This window comes from Rhipicephalus sanguineus, chromosome 11 (assembly GCF_013339695.2).
Source record: "Rhipicephalus sanguineus isolate Rsan-2018 chromosome 11, BIME_Rsan_1.4, whole genome shotgun sequence".
Classification (NCBI taxonomy): Eukaryota; Metazoa; Arthropoda; class Arachnida; order Ixodida; family Ixodidae; genus Rhipicephalus; species Rhipicephalus sanguineus.
In genome coordinates, this window is record NC_051186.1 from 133,435,502 (window position 1) to 133,455,098 (window position 19,597).

Consider the following 19,597-nt stretch of genomic DNA (forward strand, 5'->3'; position numbering starts at 1 on the left):
CATACACAAAAACAAAGAAAACTCGCAGGGTCCCTGATGCATTTGCCTAAGACCCCCCTTTGAAAGCTTTTTGCACCTAATGTGTTTTTGCACTGCCTCCAGGATCAGAGGCATTGCAGGCTTTACGCACCTCACCTGGTTTTGTACTGCCTCCGTGATCGACACACCTTTGACCAAGCGACGATGTCATGTGGTGACGTCATAGTGACGTCTGTCATGCACGTTTAGTGTTCCAGTTGTTTGATTGAGGCAGGGCCTCAGATCAGGACAAGCCAAGCTACTTTTTCACACACAAAAAAAGGAAAACTTTTAAGACGAAAGGAGAAGAATGAAAAAACAGAAAAGCAAAAAACAAACAAACAAGCGAATGAAAGAAACAAAGTGAAATTCTGTATCGTATTGTGACGCTTCGATGACGTGATGCACTGGGTGCTTGGCAGAATCAAACTTTATTACTAGACAAACATGCATATATGCACATAGAAAGGTAAAGAAGCATGTGCATCACTGGCACGTGGCATAAGATGTGACACATCTTCCTTCATTTAAAAAAACAAAACAAGAACACAGGTTTCAGTTAATGTCAACAAACACATTGCAAAATTTCAGTGAGCGCAACTCCTAACACAGGGCCATGGCTACAAGGGTCAGATATTTGTGCACCATGTCGGTCATATGTGAGATGCTTTGGCGGTTTTCTCTGAGTGATCATCGTAGTACAGTTGAATCGTTCAAGGGAGACCTGTTTCCACTTGGCATTGCATTAGGCTCCGTGTGTCCGAGGGGGGATGACGTTGACGTGGGGGTATTGTCATAAGTTGTGTAATTCATGCTATCCTCAGAGTAACGATGGTGGAAACGCTCCTCTATTCGCAATAGATGCCAACGATTTTGTCGAAGCTGCCTCCCATCCTCAGTAAGTATGTCGTAGGACCTAGGATACCGGGAATGCTTAATAACCTGAGCTTTTGTTTCCCATGCAGACTTCTTGATCCTGACCGTGTATCCTGGTGCGAGGGGAGGCAGTAATTTTCGTTAGTAGTTTTTTTTGGCGATGTTTAGGCAGCCAGGATTACCTTGCACATCAGGTAGCGTTGTGCGTAGCTTTCTGCCTTGCAGCACTTCGGCAGCCGCCGGGCCAGTCTACAGAGGCGTTGTTCTGTACGCGAGAAGGCCAAGCCAAAAATTGGGCTTAGCTTCAGTGGTTTTCTTCAATATCCATTTAACCACCTGCACGTCCTTTTCCACAAGACCATCGGAGCGTGGAAAATGGGGATTGGACGTCATATGATTAAAGTCACATGTACACAAATTTTCTACTTGAGGACTGTGGCCCGTTATCAGAGCAAACTTTCACTTGTATGCTGTAGCGTGCAAACATTGCACTGGCAGATTTTATGACAGCCCTTGCTAATGTCTCTTTTAGCTCTTCTACTTCTGGAGAGCTTGAAAGGGCATTTCAGGCGTTCAAATATGACCTGCCTGCATACTTAAAAATATCAATTCCAACTCTGTACCACGGCTGATTCGGAACTGGATGCATCATCAAAGGTTCTTGCAGCTGAACATGTGCATACTTTTCACAGATACTAAATGCCTGTACAAATTCCTCAATGTCAGCATTAGGCCTGGTAAAAAAACCAGCCTCTTTGCTCTCACTTTAGCTTTGTTAATGCCGAAATGGCCCTGATGGATTCCCTGTGATACAGTTAAACCTGGATATAGCCAAATTGACAAATTCACGAAAAAAATTCGTTACAAACAGGTTTTCGTTATATGCAGCTCCAGCACGAAAATTTGGAATGAAACACTCAAATTAAACAAAAGGGGAACTGAAGGCAGAGCTCACCCAAAACATTTATTTAGCAGCAAAAAACTGCGTTATTTTGCCATACTGAACTTTCTTGGGACATCACTACAATGCTGCTCCGTCATCGTCTAGCCATGGCCTCCGAGATTGGCTCTGGCAATGCGCCGTTCGCTAGACCGCGAAGGCCACAATCGAGCGAACCCGCGGCGCGGCGCAAGATGGCAAAGCGCGCGACGAGTCGACATCCGAAGATCCGTCGTTGTCACCATGGTGTCGGACAGTCTCCACCAGCGCCTAATCTGACATCTCGGTAGTGATGACACAGTTGGCTGCATAAAAAAAACAAACACAAAGCTGCACGTCGTCACCGGCCGCTCTATGCAAGCGAACGACACAGATACCACGGAATATTCGGAAAAGCGTTCTCCATACGTGGCGCGGCCCCACATGTGCGGCGCAGACTCGAAGCATAACCGCATAATGACACGGAGCAAAGATTTTTTTTCTTTTTTTTTGTGGTGTCACCTGGTGTCACGTTAACAAAGTGTATTTAAGAGACTTCTGCAACAACCGACGAGTGGCGCTGGCAATGCAAAAGCCGCTTTATTACTTTACAGCGAAAGTTGTTATGAAATCACAACAAGGGCCGTTTTTGGCGCTATAGTTGTCCGCCGCCATCAGTGTCCATAACCACTGTCACGCGAAATAAGAAAAAAAAAAAAAAACTAAAGAAAAAATTGCCGGGATGAAACGAGGTTCGAACCTGGGCCCTCTGCGTGGGAGCCGAGTATTCTACATCAGAGCCATGCCAGTGCTTGAAACTACGTTGCAAAAAGGCTCTATACAGGCTTCACGCCAGGAAGGTACCATGTTAACATATGTAATGTAGTGTGGTACAAGAGTAAAATAACAACCAGGTGTCAAACAACGCGAATTGCACAACGAGTGGGTTGTTGAATGCTTCCAACCCATTACAAAAGCTCTGCCATAATTCTTCATCGTCATCGACCACAGCTTCCACAAAGTGCACGTAATGCCTTACAGGTGTTTAGCAGGTACCACGGTTCTCCGTGGAATGACGAAAAATGGCATAGTGGCTACTTTCCTACTTCAAGAAAAAGTATGATGATTTATAGCGTAGTGGGTTCCTCGCAAGTGCACTTCTATTGGTTGCCAAGGAAGCCCATAAGGCTCCCATGATCCACTTCCTCAGGGTCTCAATGAAGTTAATTCTTTCGCTCTCTTTCTTTCTCACGTTAACATGTTATAAAGCTTGGTGGCAGAGTTAAATAACGACCAGGCGTCAAACAATGCAAATTGCGTAACTAGTGGGTCGTTTAAAGCTTCCAACCCACTACAAAGGGCTCAGCCATAATTCTTCATCGTCACCAACCCTCGCATCAACAAAGTGCACATAATGCCTTACATATGGTACCTCGCTTCTCCGCAGAATGACGAATAATGTCGTGGTGGGTGCTTCCCAACTTCACAAAAATTATGATTTGTGGCGTAGTGGGTACGTTGCTAGTGTACTTGTATTAGTAGCCACAAGAGAGTTTATAACGAGCTCTAGAAATGCTGCTCTTCCAGCTTTCACTGTGACTGTGCTGCGCTTTCCGCGCAGGCCTGGCGTTTTTTTTTTAAAGAGATTTAGCGTGGCGGCATTTGTGAGCGGCTGGATGTGGCTTTAGCTGGATGAGGTTTGAAGGGAGGAGGGGAAGGGCATGCCCGCGGTGGCAAGAATGCTGGCTCGAGGCCCGCCTGCCCACCTCGTGCACACCTGCACACGAGCGCTCACTCTCGCGTCGCAGTCGCCGGGGCTTCGAGCGCGCCACCGCCGCTTTGTGCTCCGTCATTGGCGGGGCAACCGCAGAAGGTGCATGCGGCTCCTGCTTGTGCCAAAATGAAAAAAATTCGGGGCAAAATTCTTAGGTTGTCAGCTTCGAAAATTCGTTATATCAAGGGTGAGAGGTCACAAATACACGTGCTTCTATGGGGTAACGGCGGGGAATAGAACAACTTCATAATATCGAGCACTTCTTTATAATATCGAGAGATTCGTTGTATGGAGGTTCATCATAGGCAGGTTGAATTGTATTTCCCTTTTCAAAGCGGCTAGAAGCACAACTTGGCAGTTGTTTAGGAGCACACCATTTACATAGGAAAGATGTGCTTCAAATGGTTTCAGCCACCAGGTGCTATCACTGATAAGTGACGAGACAATGCTTACTGCATTGACTTGCGCGCCTTCACTGTCGGCGTCGCTGGTGTCATCGACGATTGTGGCCCTTGAGAGTAGGTTGGCCAGCACCAGCATTTTTCCTGGAACATTATTGATTTCAATGCCATAGCACAACAAACTCATTAAAAATGCTGCAATATGGGCGGCATATCTCCTATCACTTTCTGCAAAATTGCCACCAGAGGATAGTGATCAGTCTCAATGATAAACCTTCGCCCATCCACGAAACGATTCAATTTTTCGCAGCTGTGCACCACTGTCTCTTTTTCAATTTGTGACTATTTTTTCTCTGTTTTGGTTAATGCTCTGGAAGTGTGCGCGACTGACTTCCATGAGTAGTTGTGGCATTGGAGCAATGTAGTCCCAATCCCCTTGATAGCTGAGGAAACTTTTGCAGCCCCAATCCCCTGTTGCGAAGCATCACAGGAGCCTTTTGTAGCCTCCCTGGGGTCAAATATAGCTAACAGTGGTGCTCTCCTCAGGCACAGTTCCTGCCATACTTTTTGATAGTTAACTGTCCATTCGAAAACGTTGTCCTGCTTTATCAGGTCTTCTAGCAGTGCTGTCCTTTGTGCCAGACACCAAGCTTTCTTTGTACCCCTCACTTGTCACTCGGACTCTTTGTTAAGGACATATTTGGTCTAAGGCTGTCTTGATTAATCGCGTCCCAAAAGAATTCAATTCTTTTGAGGCCAATAGCACATTTGTCCAAGTTGAAAGTTATCCCTGCATGATCAACTGCCTGCAACACTTTCCTGAGTCAGGCTCCTCCTTTGACAAACCCCAGATTAGTATGTCTTCTAAGTGCACTCTTGTGCCTTGAAGGCCCTCGAAGATCTCGTTTAGCGTTCTCTGGAATACTTCTGAGACAGGCGATATGCCAAAAGGTAGCTGTAAAAATCGGTAGCGACCCAATGGTGTTGCAAAGGTGCAGGTCCACGAAATTCTGTCATCTAAAGAAACTCGATGTAACCTTGAATTATTTATTTGAATTAGCATATGAATTATTGTCTAGGTGCATTAACACAGTCACGCAAGCCAAATCTGCCTCTATGTCTTCCCTTCTACCATAATGTTCTCATTTAATGCTTTGATTAATGTCTCTTGGGTCAATGCAGACTTGAATTTTTCACCCAGTCGGTAGGATAAGTAATCCTTTTGATGAGTGCTGCCTGCGATCGAGCTCTTCTTGAAGAGGCTCTTGCAGGGCCAGTGGCACGGGGTGCGCCGACTATACAACTGGTGTCACTCCATCTTGAAGAACCATGCAATAGGGCTGTTTGATGCATCTAGTGCCAGTAAATAGGCATTGGAAGTGTTTCATTCATTCTGCGAAATGCTCAGGATTGGTTAACGGCCCTTGCGCACCATGAAGAAATCAAGTACTGCACATCGGCCTTACATTTGTTTGGATAATGCCCAGATGCTTGGTTACACCTCCTCCGCAGGACCATAATACAATGCTACTTGTCTGAAGATGCAGCTTAGGCCGTATCTTGCTGGAGCTGCCGAGCGGCAGGAGGCTAGCTTGCGAGCCTGTGTCAACTTGCAACTCAATTGGCATGTTTTCGACGTGCGCTTTAACCGTCCATTCTCATTGCTTGAGCACGCTTCTGGCCATCACGTTCGATAAATTCAAGTGTCCAAGTTTTCGCTGCTTTGAAGCTCCCTAACCTGCCAAGGCAGCAGAAGATGGCAAAATGATTCACTTTCTACACATCTCTTGAAAGGCAGGACAACTTTTCGGCATATCTGTGTGTCCACGCTTGTGGCACTCCTCAGGATGTTGTATTTGACTGCTTGCATTCAGCCTGCGAACAGCATCCACCTAGTTTCGTTCACGATACCAGATTTCCTGGTGTGCTTTCGTTGCCTCCGCTGCCTTGAAGATCTGTTCGGCTTTCTGTAAAGTTAAGCCGTTGTCCCTCAGCATCTTCTCTCGCATCTTGTCGTTGTTGCTTCAAAAAAACACTTGATCTCGAATCGTGGACTCCTTCGTTGTGCCAAAGTTGCACACCCGTGCTTGATTATTTTGGTCTCTTAAGAAGTGCTCAAAGGGCTCACCTTGGGCATGAATTCTGTTCCGGAAGACGTAATGATCGTGCACTTCATTAGATTGAGTGGTGCAGTAGTCTTCAATCTTTCTACCACAGTGTCGTAGCCGTTGCGGCCCTCAGCATTCATGAAGTTGAACATGTTGAAAGTGTCAATGGCTTCTTCACCAGTGATGCTTCGAAACAGAGCTGTTTTGTTGACTGTGGGCGTGGGTTTTTGGAAGTTGCCGTAGTGGTCCAGAAGAGCTCAAACCTCTGCTTGAACGACTGCCAATTCTTGCTTATTTCTCTCATCGTGGTTAAAGGTCCTGGCAGCCTTACAAAGTCCATTTTCCTTGTGCATACCTGTTGTTTTTTCGTTGCTAAAGTGGCGTGGCTTCGCCACTTCTGACACCATGTATCGTATCGCGACGCTTAGATTACATGATACGCTGGGTGCTCGGCAGAATCTGACTTTATAACTTAACGAAGAACTTGGAGGAGGCTTGAGCTTCGCCTTCTAGAGTAGAACGCGATAGCTTAATCGGGCCCCATGGGCATCACCTTCTCAGTTGCTAGCCTGCCTTCGGTTCTCGGTGGATGCCTCAGCCGTGCCGCAAGGAAACGAACGTCTGTGTGTGTAACATTGGCCGTTTCAAGCTAACCCAGAGTGCCTACTGCAGGTGCAGTTGTGTCACAATTCATCCTTTTGCGAATCAGTGAAGGACCCACTACGCATCCGTAAAGCAACACACGAGCCTACGCAGCTGCTCACTTTGTTGATGCTTTTGCAGTTGATGATGATTAAATATGTCTGCGTGCTTTGTAATGGGTGGGCCTTTAAAACACCCACTCGTTGCGCAGTTCACATGTTCTGATGCCTGGCACGATTCTGTGCTTCTGCCACGCAATATTACATGCGTTAGACTCCTCCCACTACATGACATTCAGATGTGTTTTTTTTTCGGAAGCACTTTCAAGCAATGGCGTGGCTCTGTGGTAGAACGCCTGCTTACCACACAGAAGTCCTGGGTTCGATTCTTACTCAAACCGAAGATTTTTATTATTTATTTTATTTGCATCTTTCCTTCTTTTTTGCTTACGACCAACGACGCCGACACCGGAATTTTTGCGAAACGAGCTCTTTAACGCTATCGCATTAACATACATACATACATACATATATATATATCTATTATCTATATATACATATACATATAGGATGGATAAAGAGTACTTCTTCTGGCTACCGTAATAAAAGTTGTGAAAATCTTCGTACTACAATATAGGAAACAAAACAAATATTTATTTTACCCAAACAGTTTCAGCTGGCAGTCCAGCCTTCTTCGGAGGATGTAGTTGAAGAAGAAGGCTGGACCAGAACAGTATATATATATATATATATGCAAGGAAGGAGCGACGAAACTTTCTTGAAAGCAGATTTACTTAACGTTTTCAGCTGGTGGACCAGCCTTTGTCAGAGTACTCTGACGAAGGCTGGTCCACCAGCTGAAAACGTTAAAGGGGTACTGACACGAATATTTTCAGTTGTCGTTTTTTTGCGTCAAATGAAAGGTCAAGCCCTCAAGAGCCTAGAAAAGGTAGTGCTAAGCGCGAGTGCGCCCTGAAAAAGTAATTACAGTATGTTTTTAAAAGCTAGTTTCGGTTCCTACTGTACCCTGACGTCACAACACGGTATGGGCTTCTCGTCACGTCCTTGCACAATATATAGTGACGTTTCCACGCACAAGCGGCCATTTTGGAAGTTTTGATGACGTACAAGCAGCCATCTTGGAAGTTTCGGTACCTAACGTCATCACAACAAGCCAGACTGCTGCGTGAAGTCACCAGAATTTGTACTGTAGCCTGACGTCAAGCTAATGTCGATGTCAGTAGGTGCGCCATGGAAAAATTGACTTTAATATCAAATTAAAATATCTTATCAGCATTTGCTGAGCTTCACACTTGCTCAGAGCCGTCTCTGCATACAGGAGATTTGTATGGCAGAGTAAACTCGCCTTCGAAAAAAGGTGTCAGTACCCCTTTAAGTTTGTCTATTTTCAATGAAGCTTCATCGCCCCTTCTTTCTTGTATATAATACGTCGGGTCAAGCGTGAATGACGTTCAAAGGATCCAGTATATATATATGTATATGTGTGTGTGTGTGTGTGTGTACACACACACACACACACACACACTGTTGAAAGGCAAAGGAGAGCATAAGCATCACTGGCACCTGTCATCTGCAGCATGAGGCATGATACAAGTCCGACACGTTAAAAAATATAACTACAAGCTAGGCAACTTAAAACCACTGTTAAGGCTCGTCGAGGCATTCTAAGGTTCAAAAAAAAAATTACACCATCTCTCACTAAAGGGTACCATGAGGCAATGCGAAGCAGCGTTTCGGCATGTCGAGCCCGCTTTTCAGAGGGGGAGTGGAGAGGAGGTGTGTGGAGAGGGTTTGCGCATGCGCAGTAAGGGTGGTCATGCCACGCACCACCACCGGATTGAACTCCGCCATAAGCTGCTTCGCATCTAAAAAAGGAATTGCTATGTCATGCCTGTAGTCTTCTCTCGCCAAATTGTGTGCGCAAAATAAGCACCAGCTTTAAAGAGACACTAAAGAGAAACAATGAATCGGTTTAGATTGATAAATTGTACTTTGAGAACTATAACCTCATTAATTTCACTATCATAGGTGTATTAATAAAGGAGCAAATGAGGTTCAAAGTTTCATTTTTAAATTTTGCGCCAAAATCCTCACGCATGACGTCACGGATTTCAAAGTGTATTTATCGTATTTTGGCGTCATTGACTCAACAAAATTTCCTCAAACTTGGTATGTTTACTGTATGGCCCTCTCAGAGGACAGTGTACTTCATTTTCACCGTTTAGGAACTAGTTAAGCCCTAGTAGGCGCCGTCAAAGTATGTGACGTCCCGGCGAATGGTGCAGAAACTTTAAGGTGGCGTCGCCACCCAGATTTTCTTTTTTCGTGATTTCTTGCTTACTAAGCATCTTCTCGCAGCAAGCGTAATGTTTTTGGTATCATGAAGGAGTAGTTTACTAATATGAGCAAAATTGTTTTGCTCTTTAGTGTACCTTTAACGCACAGGTTATGAGTCTTTTAGATGTAGGTTACCCTCGCTTTGCTGTAGCTACTGTCGCTGAACATTTAAAGAAGCTCATTTCGTTAAGTCCTTGCTTGGTTGCAGAAAGCATGATGCAGTTATTGTGTACATCCATTTATTATCCCAGAAATTAAAGTGAGAAGATACAGTGTTAACATAGTTTTTATAGTTCCCTATAAGCTAGGTAAGATGTGCACTACTATGCAGAGAAAGAATGAGCGAGTAATAGACAAGAAGTGGACTAATGTTTGTTTCGTAAAACACCAGCAAATTTACTGATTCTCTTACAGGTATGGTACATATAGTTCTTTCCATTTAGCTGCGGCTGCTTTTACGTAGGGCAGACAGGCCGCTGTGTTAAAGGGACACTAAAGGCAAATAACAATTTATGTCAGAGTGAAAGCTCAATGTATGACAACATCCAAAACGGCAATATTATCAACAGCAGTGCCCTACTTACCGAGAAATTAAGCTAAGTGTATCACACGATGAGCGCCATGAGCGGCACGTTTTCAAAATGATCCTGATGACGTATGAGAGTCTGCCTACAATAAATCACTAGTAATCAAACTAGCAGCAATAAAAAAAGAACCTTCCGTGCATCAAAAGACATAATAAAATGCTGCTTGTTTGTTTCTGTTTGATTCATGGAAAAAAGAACCTCTTTGGCGTTGCCATGGGGAACAGCACGCATGGTTCAAAGGTTCCGTTTTCGCCGAACTGCGCTTCGCCTGGCGCCCTGCTTCGCTCACGCGGTCGCGTCTCAGTGGTAGTTTCGGTATCGCGTACTGCCGTGTGTGTTCTGCGCGCTCGTGAAAGTCGCTCTGACAGAAAGTTCCACAAAATGCCGCATGCATGTGATCTTGCCGGATGCCCGAATGGTGCACGCCGCCGCGCAGTAAATGCGGGCAACGTTGCATGAGTGTCGGCAGGATTTTGTCTTGGGGGGTGCAAACCCGCTAAGCATCGTGGCTGGGGGAGGGGGAGAGCGCTGGTGTATAGCTTGGGTGGGGCCAAGTGCTGGTGTGGCTTGAGGGGGGCAAGTGCCCCTTCTGCACCCCCCTGCCGACGCCCATGCAACGTTGAGCATGGCAGCAGTGACGTGTGAAAGACTGATTTGAGGCGGGTGATTTGAAGTGCGCTAACGCGATGCGGACCACTAAAACGTGATTTTATTTCAAAATAGGCACTTCCATGGCATAAAAGTAGCACTACGAGGTTTCTGGACTGCTGTTTAAACAATCAACGTCGACTTAATATTTGCCTTTAGTGTCCCTTTAATCAGAGATTAAAGGAACATAGGAGGTCATTAATCGGAGGCTCACCAACTAATATATCTTTATATTACTGTGTGTGTAAATGCATGCTAAATGTTGGTGAATGTATAGTTTTCTACAGGCACAAAAATGAAGAAACGCGTCTGATGGTTGAGGCCTGGTATATAGATAATAGTGGTAGTGCATGCTTGAGCCAGCCATCGGGTGACTTGCATGAAGAATTCAAGCCCCTGAACAGGTATGTTTGACGCAGACCCCCATGTGTACCAGATGAACTCTTGGCTACGCATGCGCAGATAAGTTTTTATGCCTCTTTCTTGTGTGCCACTGTGTGCCTTTTCAGTTGGTACTAGTTGGTGTTTGTGTTGTCTTGATCTCTTGCGTCTGTGTTTGCATGCCTACCTTCTATGATCGTAAACAACTGCACGTCTAGAAGAACTTGTTCCTGAGCGAGTTGGGGTCTATCTTTGCTGAACATGTTATTGCAATGCTTGAAACATGAAGAAAGGACAGGGAAGAGACAGCTCTTCTGTTTCTTCTCTCTCCAGAGATATAACAATACATTTGGAGAGGTCTAAGTTAAGTTCTCGCAATGAGCTAATGTGTGCTAGTGTTTCGACGTTCTTGTCCACGCGCTTGCATGTTTGCCTTGCGCTCAAGAACCTTCCTGTGGCAGGGGTCGTCAAAAGAAGTTGCACCGTTACTGGCACCCCAAGGCCTTCCCGTCTTCCTGCGTGGCCAACATTGCCCAGCCACGGCTGTCCTTCGTCCACAGCGAACGCAACTTAGTCTATGTGCCTGTGTGTGACTCTCGAGCCCCGCCTCAGACAGCAGATGCCAGCATTGACCCACTGCGCATCCACGATGTCTCAACTCGTAACTATCTGCAAGGCAAGTTGAGCCTCCTACTTAACTCATAATCTGTGGTGGTTAGTGGTGTGCTAGATGAAGGGAAATTACATTTGTTCCAGATATGAAGAACCTCTCGCACTTGGAACCTGCCTAGTGCCGGAGGTTATTTATTTATATTTATTACCCAAAGGTAATAAATTTCTCCTGTATGAAATTGGCTTTTAACCTTGCTTACAAAATCTGTTCAGCTGAAATTCCTTGGGCCTCTTCTTACAAAAATCTTGGGGTTTATATTTGTTCTAATCTTTTCAGGCATATTTGCAGTGAGAAGATGTGTTCTAGAATTCTAATGTCCTGATCTGCATCATTCTCCAGCTACAGTTTGGCAACAGGCTTACCAAACCTTTGTCCGCCCACAACTGAAATATGCTTCATTGATGTCATATCCTCATCAAAGGTAATGGATAAATCCATCCAAAACTATGGTGCCCATTCTAGGGTTGCCAGGTTTGGCTACTTTGTGCCAATCTGGCTACTTTTTTAGGCCGGTGGCGGTAGAAAAAACGTCTTGGATACTTGGCTGCTTTCTTCTTCCCTCGATTTAAACCAAATTTTCATTATGTTTTGACGTCGCACCCGCTGGTGTTTGCGCATATGGTGCCAAAACATGGCGATAAAGGTGTGTTTTCAGCTCTCAAAATGGGATTTGGTGCTTGCATTACGCAAAAAACGCTTTTGGATACGTGGCTGGGACTCGGGGGAAATCTGCTGCATGCACACCACCCATTGCTGAGCACAACTGCAATTCTAAGTTAACAGGACTATAGACAATGCTCCGTATCCAGGACGCTACACACTCATCGACATTAGAAATCAGATATCTGACGAACTGTCTGTGTTAATTCTTAGAATTAGGTGCACACTGCGCGGAATATTGACTGCTTGTATGTCGTCATCACGCAAAAAATGATTGTGAAAGTGACTACAATCAATGTGTAGCGAAGAGGAGGAAGAAGCCACGCTCGGTCGGCTATTGCTGTGCGCGTGATCTGCGTTCCTGTTGGACCGGCTCTACTTCGACTGCACTGTCAGTACTTTGTTAATAAACCATCATACGACATCTGGTGGAGGTTGCTGCAATCCCTGACCTCAACCTGGAACTTCGCAGCCAAACATTGCCCGCTGCTTCAACCGCTGTAATGACCGACATTGCCGCCAGTCAGCCCGACACCGCCGCGGCTTCCAGCTCGAGCGGCGCCATTCAGCGGTACTGTGACGCTCCTATCTTTAGCGGAACAGGTGAGGCTGACGTGGAAGATTGGCTTTCCACCTATGAGCATGTCAGTGAGACCAACAGTTGGGATGACTCGGCGAAACTCCGTGTCGTCATCTTCTATCTTTCTGACGTCGCCAACCTTTGGTTTCACAACCACGAGCGTGAGCTCCATACCTGGTCTCATTTCAAGACAGCGATCGCAGATGTCTTCGGCCGCCCAACTTTATGAAAGCTGTGCACTTAACAACGTCTACGCCGGCGTGCTCAACAGCCCGGTGAGACGTATACGAGCTACATTGAGGATGTGGTAAACATTTGCTCCCGCGTCAATGCCTCCATGAGCGAAGAGGAGAAAGTGAAACATATCCTCAACGGTATCGAGGACGAGGCATTTCAGGTGCTTCTTGCGCAAAACCCTCCTTCTGTCGCGGATGTCGTTACCCTTTGCCAGAGTTTCGATGAGCTGCGTCGACAAAGGGTCCTTGCACACAGCGCTTTCGCAGCTGCTGAACCACTCTTGAGCCTCACGCTAGCCTCCCACCCGTCGCCCGCTACATCGCTCTCTAGCCAAATCAAAGACTTTATTTGGGAGGAGGTGGCGTGCCAGCTCTCTATGCTGCCTCTGAGCGATCGATCCCTACAACCTGACGCATCGCTGGCTACTCCCATCAGGAGGGCTATCTGCGAGCAACTTGCCGAATCGGTACCTTTGACCCAGCCATGTTTGCCTGTTGCTGCACCTCTGACTTATGCCGTGGTCGTCGACATTCGCCTACTCTGAAGCAATGCACCCACGAACAGCCCAGCCTTCTGCGTCTCCTCCAACGCTAACTCGAAGTTAATATGCTCAGAATCCCTGGCACACACGCGACAACAGGCCCATATGCTTCGCTTGCGGTTTCGCCGGCCACGTGGTGCGCTTCTGCAACCGTCGCATGTCACCTGCCCATCAAGCTGCTGCAATGCCCGGATACGGCTACCCATACGCTACTGGCGGGCATGCCACGCGTCTCAGCTATGACTTTTCGCCGCCTCCACGACAACCTTTCACCAACCATTGCTCCCCGTCACCCTGTCGTCGCTCGCCTTCACCCTTACGTAGTCGGCAGTCACCTAGCGAGGGAAACTAGTTGCTGCAGTTCCGCAGGCACGAACTGCCAGCTTCGCGACTTCTACAAGGCCTGCACAGTCACCACACAATTTACTCGACGTCATAGTAGAAGGAACTGCCACAACTGCGCTTATTGACACTGGGGCTGCGATTTCAGTCATGGACGAGAACTTTTGTCGAAAACTACGTAAGGTCACCATGCTGTTCTCCGGCATGCTACTGCGCACCACAAGTACGCGGCATGTAGCACCTCTTGCTGCATGTACTGCGAGGGTGGTTATTGACGGCATGCTCAACATCGTCGAATTCCTTGTGCTCTCTTCATGCTCACACGACATTATCCTCGGCTGGGACTTCTTGTCTCAGCATCGTGCCATCATCGACTGTGCCCAGGCCGAGGTGGCGCTCTTCCCGTTCTCTAATGCCGCATTGCCTGACCTTTCTAAAAGTATAGTACAAAAGCTCACTGTTTTGTCCGACACGGACATACCACCCGCAATGTCAGTGCTTGTGCCAGTCTCTTGCTCCACCGTGCCGGATGCTACCATCCTTTTTACGCCATCGCCTATTTTTCTGCGTCGCAGGGCTCTCCCTCTCCCGTTTGCTGTCCTCACTACTGCATCTGGATTAGCGGCTATGCTTGTGTGCAATCCGTTTCAACACACCGTTACCTTGCTTCGAGGAGAATCTCTTGGTTGTGTTCATCCTATTGATCCGTTTCACATCATCGAGACTTCGAATGACACGCCTTGTTATGAGCTCGACGTCCTTACTTCTCCCGTTAAGCACACGTCTTCTGCATCATCATCAACTTCGGCCTCATCAGACATCTTTGAATCTGTGTTGGATGCCGACCTGCCACCTCCATACTGCATGCAAGTACTCATGCTTCTGCAGAATTTTCGCTCATCGTTTGATTGCGATCAACCGCGCTTGGGCCGTACGGCGAACGTCAGTCACAGTGTCCACACAGGTTCTCATCCTCCATTACGCCAGCTACCATACCGTGTGTTGGCAGCCGAGCGTAAGGTGATTAATGAGAAAGTCGATGAAATGCTGCAGCGTGGCGTCATTCGCCCTTCCCACAGTCCTTGGGCGTCACCTGTGGTGCTAGTACGCAAGAAGGACGGGTCAATACGCTTCTGTGTGGATTACCGTCGGCTAAATAAGATCACTCGTAAAGAAGTCTACCCGCTGCATCGCATAGATTACGCACTCGACTGCTTGCAAGGAGCAGAGTACTACTCTTCTTTAGATCTTTGCTCTGGCTATGGGCAAGTGCCGATGGCTGAAGGTGACTGCGAGAAGATAGCTTTTGTCATGCCTGATGGCTTACACGAATTTACCGTAATGCCTTTTGGGCTCTGCAATGCACCCGCTACTTTCGAGCGCATGATGGACACCATCCTTCGTAACTACAATTGGAAAACATGTCTGTGCTATCTTGACGACATCGTCGTGTTTTCATCAGATTTTCCGACACACCTTGTTTGCTTGCGTGAGATACTGACCTGCCTCACCACTGCCGGCCTCCAGCTCAACATCAAAAAGTGCCCCTTCGCCGCCCGCAAGCTAACAATATTGGGACACGTATCGAAGGACGATGTGCTTCCTGACCCAGCCAAGCTTCGCGCCGTCGCCGAGTTTCCCAAGCCCACAACCCTTAAGGCGCTCCGAAGCTTTGCAGGCCTGTGCTCGTATTTCCAGCGCTTTGTACGTAATTTTGCAACCATCATAGCACCACTGACGGATTTGCTTACGGCTAGTAACGGCATGTCCGCTTGGTCAACCTCATGCGACGAAGCCTTCAAGCAACTACGTCGCCTACTTACTTCACCGCCTATCCTTCGACATTACGACCCCACAGCACCTACGGAGATCCATGCCGACACTAGCGGCATCGGACTTGGTGTAGTCCTGGCTCAGCGGAAAGATGGCTACGACGAGTACATCGTTGCTTATGCCAGTCACACTTTGAAAAAGGCCAAAGCGAACTATTCTGTGACAGAAAAGGAGTGTTTGGCCATCATTTGGGGTCTCGGCAAATTCTGTCCATACTATATGGTTGTGCTTTCGACGTTGTTACCGACCACCACGCCCTTTAATGGCTTTCTTCGCTAAAAGATCCGTCCGGTCGCCTCGGCCGATGGGTACTTCGCTTATAAGAGTATGACATTCGCGTTGTCTACAGATCGGGCAGGAAGCACTCTGACACTGATGCGCTATCTCGATCGCCGATATCTTCTGATATAGCTTCCCCATCAACGCTCTTCGAAAGTATGTCAACCATCGACGTCACGGATATGCCGGTTGAACAGCGAAAGGATCCCCTGCTTTCAACTATCCTAAACTTCCTGCAGGATCCATCGGCCACAGCTTCTAGAACGCTTCGTTGCCAAGCCACCCACTTTACTGTGCGCGACAACATCCTTTACCGCAGAAATTGTATGCCTGATGGTTGCAAATGGCTGCTCGTGATACCACATTTGCGCTTACTTTCATGCTGCTCCTCACCATGGTCACGCCGGCGTTCTGAAAACATATACTCGGCTAAGGCAACGTTTCTACTGGCGGGGAATGTATCACTTCGTCTGCCAGTATATTCACGCTTGCACGGCGTGCCACAGCTGTAACTTGCTGGAAGGGCGTTCACCAACGCCCTTCCGGCAAGTTACAGCTGCTTCCCTGCCCTGCTCGCCCCTTTGATCACGTAGGCATAGACCTATACGGCCCACTTCCCTGCAGTTCCTTGGGTAACAGATAGATAATTGTCGGCGTCGACCATTTGACGCACTATGCCAAGCCGAGACTGCAGCACTCCCAGCCGCCAGCGCTTGCGAGGTTGCATTATTCATTCTGCGGAATTTCGTTCTTCGACATGGAGCACCACGAGAACTGCTCAGCAACAGAGGGCACGTCTTCCTCTCTGACGTCTTACAGGCCCTTCTCGCTGCATGCAGCATCGTTCACCGCAAGTCTACAGCATACCACCCGCAAACGAACGGCTTGATGGAGAGGTTCAACCGCACACTTGGTGACATGATAACTATTGTGGCGGATCACAGTAACTGGGACACTGTTTTGCCATTCGTCACTTACGCGTACAATACTGCCTCACAAGCTACCACAGGCTTTTCGCCGTTTTTCCTGTTATACGGACGAGAGCCCTCTTGTACCATGGACACATTGCTTCCATACCGACCCGACGCTTCCGAATGTACGCTGGTGTCTGAAGCAGCGAGATACGCAGAGGACTGTAGGCAGCTCGCTTGTAAACTCACAACATTCGCTCAAGGTCGCGAAAAACTGCGACATGACAACGACGCGTCTACGCCAGACTTCCCGACTGGTTCTCTCGTTTGGTTGTGGATCCCACCTCACAGCCCTGGGTTTTCAAACAAGTTTCTTGTGTGCTACGATGGCCCCTACCGCATCAAAGGCCGCACGTCCCCTGTCAACTACATAGTTGAACCCTTAACGCCACCCCACGACCTCAGACATCATGGTCGTGACACGGTTCATGTCAGCAGAGTTAAACCATACTATGACCCCTTGATGCTGCCTACGCCTTAAGACGCCAGGATGGCTTACTTCTCTCCCGGGGGTATTTTAGTGAAGAGGAGGAAGAAGCCACGCTCGATCGGCTGCTGCTGTGCGCGTGATCTGCATTTCTGTTGCACCGGCGCTACTTCGACTGCACAAGTCGTCAGTACTTTGTTAATAAACCGTCATACGACAAATGCTTCAATCACAGCAGCTGATATTGAGCTCACTTATGTAGTACTCACCTTTATCGCCACAAGTCAGGTAGTTCGTCCTTTTAAGAAGAGTCACGCAAGACGAGTGGAGAGAGTCATTTTTGCAACAGCGCAAGCAACTTCGTAATTCTGCACGAAATGATACCTAATCGACAATTTCAGTTTAGTGTATGCAAGGCTGTACATTCGCAACATGCTGCGCGCTATGCACACTGCATTTTGGGCTGCCTCGTATAGCATTAGTTTACCGTGCACAGCATCCGAAGCGTGTACTGCAGCTGAGCGTCAACAGGCTTGCCTTTGAGTGTTGCTTCGTGCCATCTAGAGGTGAAGCGATATTACTGCTTATCGCTTCACCTCTAGATGGCACGATGATATTGATTGGAATGCCAGGAATGCCAGCTTTCTTACTTATGCATGGGCATTCTTCACGTGCCACGAAAGCTGCTTCCACAATCGAGAATTCTAAAACAATCGAGAATTTTTCCAAGCATTACGACACCGACTGATGGTTACAGTTTATTGTGGGTAAAAAACCACAAAAAAGGTGCCAGACGACAAAGAATATGCGATGGTATGCGATCCAAAAGGAAAAGTGTTTGATGGTGGGCAGCGATGGTATCAAAGGTGTGCAATTGTATGCGATGGTGTACCATGGTGTGCAGTGGTGTGCATCAGAGTGGAAAGATACTTGATGGTGTGCGCGACACGTCCAAACACCTGATTGGCGGAGAGACAGCTCGTGGCACGCGACCCGCGCATCACGCCGGTAACGACAGCAGCAAGTGCCGGGTCTGGAGGATGCAGCACTAGAAGACTGTGGCGTGAACGTTGGATTTCGGCGACAACCTTGTGAGGCTTCTCAGACTCGCAGGAGCCTTGTCACAGTGGTTACCGGAGCGCCTGGCTTTGACAGTAGAACAGGATCGGCCCACAGAACAATCCTCGGGGTGACATGTTGTCATTTTGGCCAGAATGTCATTTAATGCAGGGGCCGAGAATGTAGCTAGGCATAACCCCTCTGCCTTGGCGACGGTCTTGATGATGACCTAAAAAGTGGCGACAGAGACAAGCAGCTTTTCTAGTTGCTACTGAGGAATGACGACTGTAAAACCTCATCGAGAACGTCGACAACAGGCACAATTCGATACTGACCTGACCATATGAATAGTTCGAGCTTTCAATTAGGGCAGTGACTGCAAAGCCATGGTGGCTAGACTGACTTAGGTCTAAGAGCTGCGCCTAACTTAGTTGGAGATGGATTGTAAGCTCACTAAGAAAGCTTAGTGATTATTTTTGAATAGGTTAATTTTGCGTGAGTTTTTGTTTGTGTGAATTTTGAGTGTACACTTGGTCAGCAGTGTTGGGGTATAAAGTTGTTATCACATTGTCAAAGGGCGTGACTGCTGCAGCTGCGTGTCAGGTGCGTGTCGATGCAAGCACGCAGGCATTGCCTGGGACTCGCCTCCACAGACTATTGTCAAGAGTTTAGTGAAGTGGAGACTCTCGAACATTTTCTTAAGCCGTGCAGTGCTTTTCAAACACCACAGGAAGATCTATTGAGCTTCTACTGCATGCACAGGCTGCCGGCCAACAGTGCTGAGGCACTCCTATGGCCTCGCAGCACTCCCACGCAGAGGAGGTTGCTCCCAGAACTCTATGCAATTTCCTCGAGCAGTCGGGCCTCGCCTGCCTGCTGCGCTCTGTGATGTAACAGTGCTAATATGGGGGCCCGGGTGACAACGTTTTTCAAGGTCACTTTCACAAGCAAACTATGAGGCATTACATCCAGCTGTTTACATATTGTTATGGGAAAGAAACTATATACACAGGGTATATTTAACAGCAAAATTGTACAATGCTGCTGCAGTCAAAGCACATTCCGCTCAGCACTTTGTCTTTTTCATTCTCTGCCGTCTCTGCCCGGGACATTACCCACCGACGGCAGAAGCACTGTCCTGGTGCGATAAGTTCTCGGGGGGGGGGGGGGGGTGGTACGGTTTAAGTCGCGAGACATAGACTATATCACTTGTGATGGAGGCTGTTGATGACCTAAGATTGAATAGAGCGATCTCATAGGTCATGTTAATGACCTTTTGTATGG

At 47.5% G+C, this 19,597-nt stretch overlaps 1 protein-coding gene across 3 annotated transcripts in view; it reads left to right on the top strand.

Annotated features, from left to right (window-relative positions):
* LOC119374555 (nuclear exosome regulator NRDE2) overlaps nt 1-19,597 on the top strand; it is a 308,639-nt gene that overhangs the window by 42,597 nt on the left and 246,445 nt on the right. For all 3 annotated transcript variants that reach the window (XM_037644704.2, XM_037644702.2, XM_037644707.2), the window contains one exon: nt 11,173-11,387. In XM_037644704.2, the coding sequence (XP_037500632.1) occupies nt 11,173-11,387 (215 nt within the window). The remainder of the gene's footprint in view (nt 1-11,172; nt 11,388-19,597) is intronic.